This window comes from Mirounga angustirostris, unplaced genomic scaffold, assembly GCF_029215605.1.
Source record: "Mirounga angustirostris isolate CCGP_5_RB_7025 unplaced genomic scaffold, mMirAng1.0.hap1 SCAF_8, whole genome shotgun sequence".
In the NCBI taxonomy this organism is placed as follows: Eukaryota; Metazoa; Chordata; class Mammalia; order Carnivora; family Phocidae; genus Mirounga; species Mirounga angustirostris.
The window spans coordinates 38,993,672-39,004,893 of NW_026991716.1; the positions used below are offsets into that span (position 1 = coordinate 38,993,672).

Here is an 11,222-nt window from a genome sequence, read left to right on the forward strand (position 1 = left end):
TCTTGCGCTGATAGCATATAAGTCCCCCACAGTAGAGTGTGTGGCCCGTTTCTCCAGCATTGGCAGGAGATCCAGCCTTTCCAGGAGTTCCTCTCTCCAGTAATCACCCCCAGGAATCTCGGGTGCTTTCATGTGAATCCAGGTGTCCCCTGGGCAGCACAGGACAGTCTGCTGGACCAGTGGTGCTACCTTAGTCTCCTTCCCCCAAGGTGGTGTTAGCGACCTATGCTCTAACATCCCACCCACTCATGGTGGCAATGCCATCTCCAGCTGCCCTGAGCCTCTGTGCCCTCTCAGCTGCTGTTCCATGAAAACCCTCCCTGTCTTCTCCACAGCCATCTCTCACTAGCCGATCAGGAGATGCTCCTGCCTCTTTTTAGATTCTTCAAGGAGGGGCATCCCACAACTCCTGGGGGTGAATCAGACCACCATCCCCACATGGCCTGCTCCTTCCGCAGCACACAGACTGAGGGAAGGATAGGCTGGGTTGGGGTGCAGGCATGTCCAGCCATAACCTCAGATTTTCTCTGGCCACTGTCTCTTCCCAGCCCTCAGCCCAGATGCTGAGTCTAGAGCTCCTGCGAAACTAATTTGTGCCTCAGTAAATGTCCTCTCAGAGGTCCTTTTAGTCATTCTGGAAGCAGAGTTTCCTTTAGCTTCACCATCCCTCCTCCTCATGTTCCAACTCCCCAGTCCTGCCCTGCCCCAGGCTCAGTCCCTACTGTGGTTGGCTTCAAGTTATCTCCCAGGAGGATTCCTGGGCCTAGGTAAATCAAGGGCTTTGGCCAGGCTCTGAGTCTCCCCAAGTCTTATGAAGCCTATAGAAGATGGAGGCCCTCAGAAGGGTGTCCTGATCCTGTGCACTATAGAATTCTACATACCACAACCCCTGCATATCCAAAATGCTTTGTCATTGGCACAATTGTTTTGAGCAAGAAGCTAAGATCAAGAAATAATAAGTCAAAAGGCTGAGCATCAGTCCTCCCGAAGTCTTCATAAAATAGCATAAATATCCAACCTCCAGGAAGGAAACATAAGGCACTGGGGAACAGGGCCTTGGGGACGAAAGTGCAGACAACTTCCCAGGAAAGCAAACTTGGGGTGTGTGTGTCCATAGGACACTGAGCTCAGGGGCAGTCTGAAGCAGCCCCAAAGACCCAGAAAGTCCTCCTCTTGATGACACAGCAGATGGGGGTCCAATTGATCATCTCCTTGTACCAGGCACCCTGTATTGCTGGGGAGGTGGAAGGGAAATACAATCGTTCATAGCCAAATCCCTGCTTTGTGGGAGCTCAGAATCCAAAGAAATCAGTAATAGGGCAGAAAAGAAGAAGGGAGGAAGGAAGGAAGGGAGGGAGGGAGGGAGGGAGGGAGGGAGGGAGGAAGGAAGGAAGGAAGGAAGGAAGGAAGGAAGGAAGGAAGGAAGGAAGGAAGGAAGGAAGGAAAAACCGAGGCTCAGAGAGGAGGTGATTTGTTCTGGTTCTCAGGGGCCCAATATATGATTACTTGGCACTAAGAAAGTTGTTTGAAGGCTGGGGACTGTTTGAGTCGCCAAGGTCTCACCCACAGCGCCTACTAGTGATTAGCAATTACAACAATAACAACAACGATAATAATAACAAAATTTAAAAACAGGTGCTCAATAAGGGTTTGCTGCATTACGACCCCAGCAGGGAAGTGACGCGCAAGGAGGCGGAGAAGGCCGAGAAGACGGCCTTCCGCACCTCTACCAGGACCCAACGAGCCCGACCTCCTCCCATTCAGGCCGAGCCGGCTGCTTCCCTGCTCCGCGTCCTGGTCCTCCAGACCCTCCCAGAGCCTCCGTTAGTGGGTGGGGGAAAATGCTGCCATAGGTCACTGAGGACACCATCCGCGCTCTCATTGGTCAAGACTGAGAAAAGCTCGCCCTCCCATTGGCTGGAGGGCAAGCCCCGGAAAGCCCATTGGCTGCGTTGTCCGCGGGCCTTCGTGGGCTCTGAGGGCGGGCCGAGGTGGCCGGAGGAGGGACCGGGCGGGGGGCTCCCTGTTGCCCTGGTTACGCCGAGGCACGTGTGCAGTCCCGGAAGCGGCTCCGGGAAGCTGCCCAGCGCGCGCAACCGGAGGAATCGCCACCGGGTACGCTGGGGTCGGGTCCGGCTGGGCCATGGAGCCATTGCCTGAGCCCGCGCCCCGGCCTGGGCCGCGCTGTCTTCTGCTTCTCTCCCTGCTACTGTTGCTGCTGCTGCTACTGCCGGCCCCAGAGCTGGGCCCCGGCCAGGCGCACGCGGAGGAGACTGACTGGGTTCGACTCCCCAGCAAATGCGAAGGTGAGGGGGCGGGGCCCGCGGGGAGTATCCTGCCAGAGGGGCGGGGCGTGCGGGGTAGGGGCGGGGGATGGAAGGTCCTTGGCACCTGAGCTGGAACCTCTTCATTCATTGAAGCTACTGTGTGCCTGGCACTGTGCTGGACGCTGGGGACACAGGGCCGGGCAAGAGATCAGGTCTCGGTGCACCAGGAGCTCTCAAGTCGGTACAAAAGAAGCAGTTATAATCCAGGGTGGTAGATGCATGATAGAGTAGGTACCGGCTTTGCGGGCCGGGGAAGGAGCATCTAATCTAGCCTGGAGATGGGGGGGAAAGGCTGTGTGGAGAGGGAAGTCAGGAATTCGTATAGGAAGCCCAAGCAGTAATTAGGAGTTAGCTGGGCGAAGAGACGTGAAAAGAGAGAGTCTCTCAGGAAACCGCAGATGCAGAGGCTAAGAAGCAAAGGACAAGTTTGAGGAACTGAAAAGGTCCTTATGACTGTTCTTAGGGTAGGAAAGCCTGAAACTCTCCCCTTTGTGCCCTCACCACAAGCTGATCTGTGTAATTGATAGACTCCCTCACTAGCGTTAAACTCCTTGAGGACAGGGACCTTGTCTCAGATATTTATTCATACAGTGCCTGGTGGGCACCCAGTGAATATTTTTGGGATAAATACAAATAAATGGGGGATTTGGGTGTGTGTGGAGGAATGAGAAGGGTCTGAGGCCTATGGGGAGAAGAATAGAGGGCCACTTTGGGAGAAGAGTAGATCTGGCCTGGGAGAATTTGGTGAGGGAGGAGGACTTTAGGAATAAGGAGAAAGTGAATCCCAAAGATATAGGGATGGAGGTGTAAAACTTGAGAGAAAGAGCACCAGCACCCAAGCCAGTGATCCAGGACTATGAAGGGCCTACCTTTTCTCCACCCCCACCCCCATTATTTCTAATTTCTCCCCAGACCTTCGCAATCACTCCTTCCTTGCCATCTCCATACCCCCAAACCCCTCCAAAAGTTGGCTATATATCCATTTCATCCCCATTCAAAGCATACAGCAGGCCAAATGTTCCCTAAGCACTGGGAAGTGGGGGTGGGGTGGATTGGGACACATAATCCTTTCATTTGAGAGGTGAAAGATGAGATGCTTCAGAGATGAGCCGACTTCACTGGGAGGGCTCTCAGTATGGGTTCTAGCCTGTCCCTCACTCCCATAAATAGGCAGGCAGAGAGTTGGGATGCCCCAGAGAGGGGGGAAGCCCCTTTCACTCTTGCTCTAGTCCTAACCTAGATGGTATGGTTTGGGGTTTCACTTCCTCTCTTTGTTTTCTATCTTAGCCCCTAAGAAGGGACTATTCTCATAGCCTGAGAACCTCACATTTCTTTCCCTTAGGAGGCATTCACAGACTCAGAAGCATAGAGCTTGCAAAGATCTTAGCGATCATTCTAGTCCAGCCTCATTTTGTAGTTAATGGATAAAGACTAATTTAAAAGGGATTTTCAATTACAGGATGGCTTGGTAAAGTCTTAGGCTCCTCTTTTTTTTTTTTTTTTTTTAAGATTTTATTTATTTGCGAGAGAGAGAATGAGAGACAGAGAGCATGAGAGGGAGGAGGGTTAGAGGGAGAAGCAGACTCCCTGCTGAGCAGGGAGCCCGATGTGGGACTCGATCCCGGAACTCCAGGATCATGACCTGAGCCGAAGGCAGTCGCTTAACCAACTGAGCCACCCAGGCGCCCTAGGCTCCTCTTAATAGGGCTTTTGCTTTTATTTATCATTGTTGCACCTTTGTTATTAAATGCTGACTGTGTATGGCCCACAAAGCCTGCCTCCTGGCTCCATAGTCTGAGTGGAATAGGCCTTGGCACAGAGAAAGGAGAACCTGCCAGGAAAAAGAGTAGGTGGGTGTCCATGAGAGTCTGGGGTCTGTGCCATGAGTCTCCTACAAGTCTAGTTCTGGATGGGATCCCCAGAGGGGGTCTTGAAGAGGTAGGGTTTGGAAGAGTTGGGAAGCAAGGTTGTGATTGATGGGCACAAGAGAGAAAGGTTTCAGCTCCCCAGGGCCTGGAATCCTACACATTGAGGGCGTGGGAGAAGGGGGCGAAAGAGCCAGAAAAATGATGAGCTCACACAGAATGTAGAACAGAGAGGGGGAGGGGGACAGGTGTTGCTGGCTAGAGAGCCAGGGAGGTGAGCCGCCTCAATTCATTGCAGACTCTGAGATCACAGCTTATATTTTGGAATTTTAATGTATTCCAAGTTCTCCAAGCCATCTATTAAATATGTATGTTATAAAATTTTACCAAGCAAGCCTTCAGGGGATGGTTTGTTTTTTTTGTGTGTGTGTGGTGAATTGGCCTACTAAACTCTGCTGTCAGTGTTGTAATAATACTAATGGCACTTGGCCTACAGATCATATTCGTTCAGAGGCATCAGAAGCTGCTCTATCACAACCACAGTCTCTCAGCAGTATTTATTAAGTATACAACACAGACAGAATCCCAGACTAGAGGAATACAGAAAAAGTCCAATACATGATACTCACTTTGGGTATTATTGTAGTTATAGTTGGGGAGCCACAAAGTGACCAAAAGCTCTTCGAACATGGATCCTATAGAGAGAGACCCAGATGAAATCAGAGCAGGTGGGATGGATCCAGAAGAGCTTTCCAGGAGGAGGAGGCTTTTAAAGTGAGGTTGTGGGGCACCTGGGTGGTTTAGTCAGTTAAGCGGCCGACTCTTGGTTTCAGCTCAGGTCCCGATCCCCAAGTCATGAGATCAAGCCCCAAGCTCTGCATCGAGCCCCTCATCGGGCTCTGCACTCAGCCAGGAGTCTGCTTGAGATTCTCTGCCTCTCCCTCTGCCTGTCCCGCTGCACATGTTCTGTCTCTCTGTCTCTCGCTCTCTCTCCAATACATAAAATCTTTAAAAAATAATAATAATGATAAAGTGAGGTTGGGAGAATGGGTAGAAAAGCCCATAGAAGGCATTAAGCGCTCTCCCAGGGCCTCGGACAGGTCACACTTTCTGTGTGAACACTCCTTGCACAGCGGCAATTACTCCATTGGGCTGGATGTAGAACAGAGGAATCTGTTTTCAGCTGTGAATCCCCAGACAGTGCCTGGCACACAGGATTGCTTAGTAACTGTTTGAGGAAGAGTAAGAGAAAACGAGAAGATGAATGTACAGAGCCGGTAGGAACAAGGGCCTCTGGAGGGGATGGAGCAGATGACCTTGGTAGGAGCAGAGAGCTGGTGTTGGAACAGCATATGAAATCAGGTCATAAAACAGGCAGACAAGACCTTTGGGGACAACTGGGAAAATTTGAATATGGAGTGAGTATTAGGTGATATTGGAATTATTTTTCATTTTCCAAGGATCGGTATGGTTTTATGGTTGGTAGAAGAAAGTCCTGGTTCTCAGAGATGCATGAGGACCTTTTGAGGGGTGAAAGATCATGATGTCTGCAACTTACTTTCAAAATGGTTTAGCAAAAACAATGTATATATTGTTGAGATATATTACTATATTATCCTATTATTTTATATTATTATACTGGAGTGAGATTGTGGCAGATTATTAACAAACTGTTGAAATGAGTGGAAGCTGTATAGTTACTCATTGTACTCATTCAGCTTTTCTATATGTTTGAAATTTTAAAATGATTACAGGGGGCGGTGGGGAGAGGCAGGAAGGAGCTGGGAGAAATGGAGTCAGTAGGATAAGGGCCAGGACTGGACAGGGGGCAACGAATCTTGGAGCCAAGTTTCACCCAGTGACCTCCATGTGGTGGTCTGGGGCTAAGTCCTTCCCTGCCCTGAGTGTTGACCCAGTCTGGGAGAGGCACCTACCTTGGTGCATTTGGCTGGGAGCTGGCTCCTTCCTGACAGACTCCTAGGCGCTCAGTAGGCTGTGCCGTGTCTCCCGCCCCCAGTGTGTAAATATGTCGCCGTGGAGCTGAAGTCAGCTTTTGAGGAGACTGGCAAGACCAAAGAGGTGATTGACACAGGCTATGGCATCCTGGATCGGAAGGCTTCCGGAGTCAAGTACACCAAGTCGTAAGTGAAGGGGGGTACCCACTGGCCTGGCCTGCTTTGTTCCTAGAGGCTTCGGAGGCTTGGGGTTCCCTCTCCCTTCCAGCTAGGCAAACCCACCAAAGGGAGGCGGTTCTCACCAATACCTGAGTTTGCCCGCTGGTTTTGCCCCAACTAATTGTGTGGTCTTCATAAATCCCTTCATTCCACTGAGCCTCAGACTTATCTGTCAAAGCAAGTCGGTTCGACCGTATCTCATCCCAGATTCTTGGATTTCATGAGCCAATGCAATTTTTTTTTTTAAATTGATAACATAGGATTACCTGCTTTTAATATTACCAGGAATAAATATTAAAAACAAGCCAAAAAAACCCTTCATCAGCCATGATCATCCTTTCAAAATGAAATGTTTTGACATCAAAATTTAATACATTTTGCCGTAGGAAAACATCTAAATACTGAATCATTTAGCTTTATAAAAGATGCCTTCCCATAGAGCTGTTACATTTTGTCTCTCTGGTCTGTGTTCCAGCATTTCAGAGCCCCCAGACCAGATGACCTATCTTCCTTCCAGCTCTGACTTCCCTTTGGTGAGATGCGCAGGTGTTGGGGTAGCAGGGCTGGAGGGACGGACCGCTAACCCCCTGGGGCTGGGAGAGGAGCTCAGTCCCTCTCGTGCTGCTGTCTCTGCAGGGACTTAAGGTTAATCGAAGTCACTGAGACCATCTGCAAGAGGCTCCTGGACTATAGCCTGCACAAGGAGAGGACCGGCAGCAACCGGTTTGCCAAGGTTGGATTTGTGCTTGTCCTTCATCCCCATGGGGCAAGGCCTGCATGTGTCTAAGGGGTCTGCTGGTGTGGGTGTGGCTCGAAGATCATGTTTGGGGAGCTTCCATCCTTGGCCTCTTCCCATTCTTCATCGATTAGGGTTTGCATTTCTCACCTCCTGAGCGTGCTCTTTGGTGGCAGTAGGCACAGTTTTTTTTTTTTTTTTTTAGATTGATTTATTTATTTATTAGAGAGAGAGAACACAAACAGAGGGAGAGGGAGAAGCAGACCTCCTGCTGAGCAGGGAGCCCCATGCAGGGCTCGATCCCAGGACTCTGGGATCATGACCTGAGCCGAAGGCAAACACTTAACGACTGAGCCACCCAGGCGCCCCAGTAGGCACATTCTTAGTGACCGGGGCCATCAGGGCCCTGCCTCAGCCTCAGCCCGAAATGCCCATGTGGAGGCCTGAATACTGGTTCAGGGAGAGCTCAGGAAGTGCAGAACTGTGGGGTTTAGAGGAGATGTCAGAAGACACAGCAGGGTGGGGTGATTACCTAGTCCCTCTGGGCCCACAGGACACTCACCTGGACCTCTGTCAGGGTGCCTGTGTGATATTTAATGCACTTACTATGTGCACGAATGCCCCTGTCCCTGAAGAATGAGCTTCTTACCACAAGGCCCACAGTTCTTTGCTTCAACATCTTCAGTGCCTGGCACATATGGTAAGAGACTTGCCTCCCGTATTTCTCCACCTAAGTACCCTTCTAGTGGAGTTGATTAGTCAGAAACCCCTGGGGAACCTAGAGGAATAGTCTTTTTTTTTTTTTTTTAAGATTTTATTCATTTATTTGACAGAGAAGGTCACAGTGAGAGAGGGAACACAAGCAGGGGGAGTGGGAGAGGGAGAAGCAGGCATCCCACGGAGCAGGGAGCCCGAAGCGGGGCTCGATCCCAGGACCCTGGGATCATGACCTGAGCTGAAGGCAGACGCTTAACCGTCTGAGTCACCCAGGCGCCCTTTAGAGGGATAGTCTTAAATAGCAGAAGTCTTAGATTTAAAATTTAGGGGTGCCTGGGTGGCTCAGCTGGTTAAGTGGCTGACTCCCTTTTTTTTTTTTTTTTTAAAGATTTATTCATTAGAGAGAGCGCGAGCGTGTGTGTGCTGCAGGGAGGGAGAGGGAGAAAGAGTCTCAAGCACACCCTGTGTTGAGTGCAGAGCCTGATGCGGGGCTCCATGCAGAGCTCAATCTCACAACCCTGAGATCACGATCTGAGCCGAAACCAAGAGTCAGACGCCCAACTGACTGTGCCACCCAGTTGCCCCAAGCATCTGACTCTTGATCTCAGCTCAGATCTTGATCTCAGGGTTGTGAGCTCAAGCCCTGCATTGGGCTCCAAGCTGGGAGTGGAGCCTCTTTAAAAAATAAAAAAAATAATTAACATAAGAATAAAAAAAAATTTAAAAAAAAAATAAAAAAAATAAAATAATGTAAAATGAAAAAAAAATAAATAAAATAAAATAATAAAATAAAGGGGTGCCTGGGTGGCTCAGTCAGTTAAGTGTCTGCCTTCGGCTCAGGTCATGATCCCAGGGTCCTGGGATTGAGCCCTGCTTCGGGCTCCCTCTCAGCCGGGAGTCTGCTTCTCCCTCTGTCTGCCGCTCCCCCTGCTTGTGCTCTTTCTCGCTCTGATAAGTAAATAAATAAAATATTTAAAAATTAAAATTTGTATGCATTTTGTATTCTACTCAGTAATAAACCCATGTTTTGCATTAATATAAAAATGTTTAAAACTATTTTCCATAGCAATAAAATTAGAAACAATCTAATCATTCACCAGTGGCTAAATAAATTGATACGGCCATTCAGTGGACAAAACAAAGAATGAGGTAGCTCTTTATGAATTGAATTCAAATTGTCTCCAAGTTCTGTTATTCAGTAAAAAAGGCAAAGGGCAGAATAGTGTGGCTGATATATACTACCACTTGTGTAAGAAGTGGGGGCAAGAGAGGAGGATATATTTGTATGTATATTTGCTTGTATTTGCCCGCATCACCTCTGGAAAGAAAGAGGAAACGGACAGTGTGTAGATGGACTCTCCAGGGAGAAGACCTAGGGAGCTGGCAGAAATATTTTTACAGAACCAAGAGTTCTCCCTGCCACGCCTATGCTCCCTTCCGACCCAGGAAAGACACAAGCCCCAGGAAGAAGCTGGAGTGGGGAGTGGGTCTAGACGTGGGGGAGCACGTGTTCCCGGCCACAGTGAGGGGAAAGAGCCAAGACACACTTAATTCCTGGAAAAGGAGTTTCCATTCAAAGGGCCTGAAGGCAAACAGCAATCCTTTTTGAAAGCTTGAGGTGTGAGAGAAATGATAGGGTGTGTGTGTTGTATGTAGGGGTTGTGGGGGCAGGCCTGAAAGGGGAGAGGAAGGTGAGGTCAAGTGTGAGAAGCCTTGGAGGGTCCTGACTCCTCAGTGCTGGGTCCTCGGGCCTCCAGCGCCACCCAGAAAGGAGGGTGGGAATTGGTGGACACTCGCAGCCTCTCAGGCCCTGCTGCCTCTTCTAGGGCATGTCGGAGACCTTTGAGACACTGCACAACCTGGTCCACAAAGGGGTCAAGGTGGTGATGGATATCCCCTACGAGCTGTGGAACGAGACCTCTGCAGAGGTGGCTGACCTCAAGAAGCAGGTACGGGCCTCTCAGCCCGCAGAGGCTGCCCTGCTCACCGGGGCGGCTGGGGACTGGGTCTATGGCTGAGGAGGACCACCGAGAGCTGGGGGAGGGGGGGAGCTCTGGTCAAGTCGTCTCACCTCGCTGGCTTCAGTTTCCTCAGGGGAATCACAGCCACCTGCCTGTCCTGCAGTGGGTTGTGAGACTCGGCTGAGCCCCCTCCCCCCCCACCGCCCCGGGGAGCGAGTCAGTGCTGGGGCTTTGCCAACGTGCCGTGTTGTGATTCATAGTGCGACGTGCTGGTGGAAGAGTTTGAGGAGGTGATCGAGGACTGGTACCGGCATCACCAGGAGGAAGACCTGACTCAGTTCCTCTGCGCCAATCACGTCCTGAAGGGCAAGGACACCAGTGAGTGGGAGGGAGGGCGAGGGCAGGGCGGGTGGGCCCTCCGTTCTACCGCTCACTCCCCCTCAGGGGAGGTAGGTTGGGAGAAGACAGAAGAGAAATAAGAAATAGAAGACGTCCTAGCAGCTCTGCCCTTGGGGAGCTTGAGGGGACAGGGTGGAGTAAGAGGTACCGAAACCAGGTGCAGAATCACACGAAGGGAACTACAGTGAGGCAGGAGGCAGGGACTCGTGGGGCGCCAGTTCCAGTTGTCGCTTCCGCACGCCCCCCCTCCTGCCCCCGTCAGTGCTCTGCCCCCAGCAAACCAGTCCATTGCGGGTGTCTCTCCTCACCCCAGGTTGCCTGGCAGAGCAGTGGTCCGGCAAGAAGGGGGACACAGCCGCCCTGGGAGGGAAGAAATCTAAAAAGAAGAGCAGCAGGGTCAAGGCATCGGGCGGCGGCAGCAAACAGAGGAAGGAGCTAGGTGGCCTGGAGGAAGACCCCAGCCCCGATGAGGATGAGGGCATCCAGAAGGCGTCCCCTCTCACACACAGCCCTCCGGATGAGCTTTGAGGCTAACCCAGTGCCCCCTGTACCGAGACCCCTGACCTGAAGCTGAGGAATCTGGGACCCCACTCTGGCCGGCAGACAGCTGTCCTGCTCCAGGTCCTCCCTGCCGGGCCGGCTTGCCACCAGGAAAGACACGGTGGGGGGAAGAACTCGCCTCCTCCCTCCGCCCAGCGGCTCTCCTGACCCCGGCTTCCGGGGGGCCCTGCGATTTCCCGCCTGCCGAGGACTCTGGTGTGAACTCAGCAGGGGCAGGTGTGGGGCCCGTGGGGAGGGCACCCCGGCCTTCACCTCCCCTCACTCCTCTCCAACGGGGAAGCAGGACTGCAGGCCATCCCACCCCCGCTTACCCCCTCCTGTGGACACCTGGCACTCTGCCCGGCCCTCCCCAGGGCTCACAGAGTAAAAACCTTTTGGCCTTTTTGTTCCAATTTTTGAGTCCCCTCCAGCTCCTCAGAGAGGCCTGGAGCCCCTGTTGCTCTTCCTTGCCCCTCACCTTCCAGCCTTGGGGGCCGAGAATG

At 51.6% G+C, this 11,222-nt stretch overlaps 1 protein-coding gene across 2 annotated transcripts; it reads left to right on the plus strand.

The window, feature by feature from the left end:
• The first annotated feature begins 1,977 nt into the window (after positions 1-1,977).
• Positions 1,978-11,132, plus strand: CNPY3 (canopy FGF signaling regulator 3). 2 transcript variants are annotated; one of them, XM_045869920.3, is made up of 6 exons: positions 1,986-2,306; positions 6,210-6,333; positions 7,003-7,099; positions 9,646-9,768; positions 10,041-10,158; positions 10,493-11,132. In XM_045869920.3, exons 1-6 carry the CDS (start codon positions 2,144-2,146, stop codon positions 10,705-10,707), a joined length of 840 nt encoding a protein of 279 aa, XP_045725876.1. In that variant the 5' UTR covers positions 1,986-2,143; the 3' UTR covers positions 10,708-11,132. The 2 variants fall into 2 exon arrangements, 1 of the variants encoding a protein (XP_045725876.1); XR_008505736.2 differs by lacking the exons at positions 10,041-10,158; positions 10,493-11,132 and adding an exon at positions 6,842-6,899 and having other exon boundaries at positions 1,978-2,306.
• Positions 11,133-11,222: the final 90 nt, after the last annotated feature.

Coding starts and splice junctions, on each gene's coding strand:
- CNPY3 (XM_045869920.3), top strand. CDS start 2,144: ATGGAGCCATTGCCTGAGCCCGCGCCCCGGCCTGGGCCGCGCTGTCTT. Junction 7,100..9,645: donor GCAGCAACCGGTTTGCCAAG/GTTGGATTTGTG, acceptor TGCCTCTTCTAG/GGCATGTCGGAGACCTTTGA. Junction 9,769..10,040: donor TGGCTGACCTCAAGAAGCAG/GTACGGGCCTCT, acceptor TGTGATTCATAG/TGCGACGTGCTGGTGGAAGA.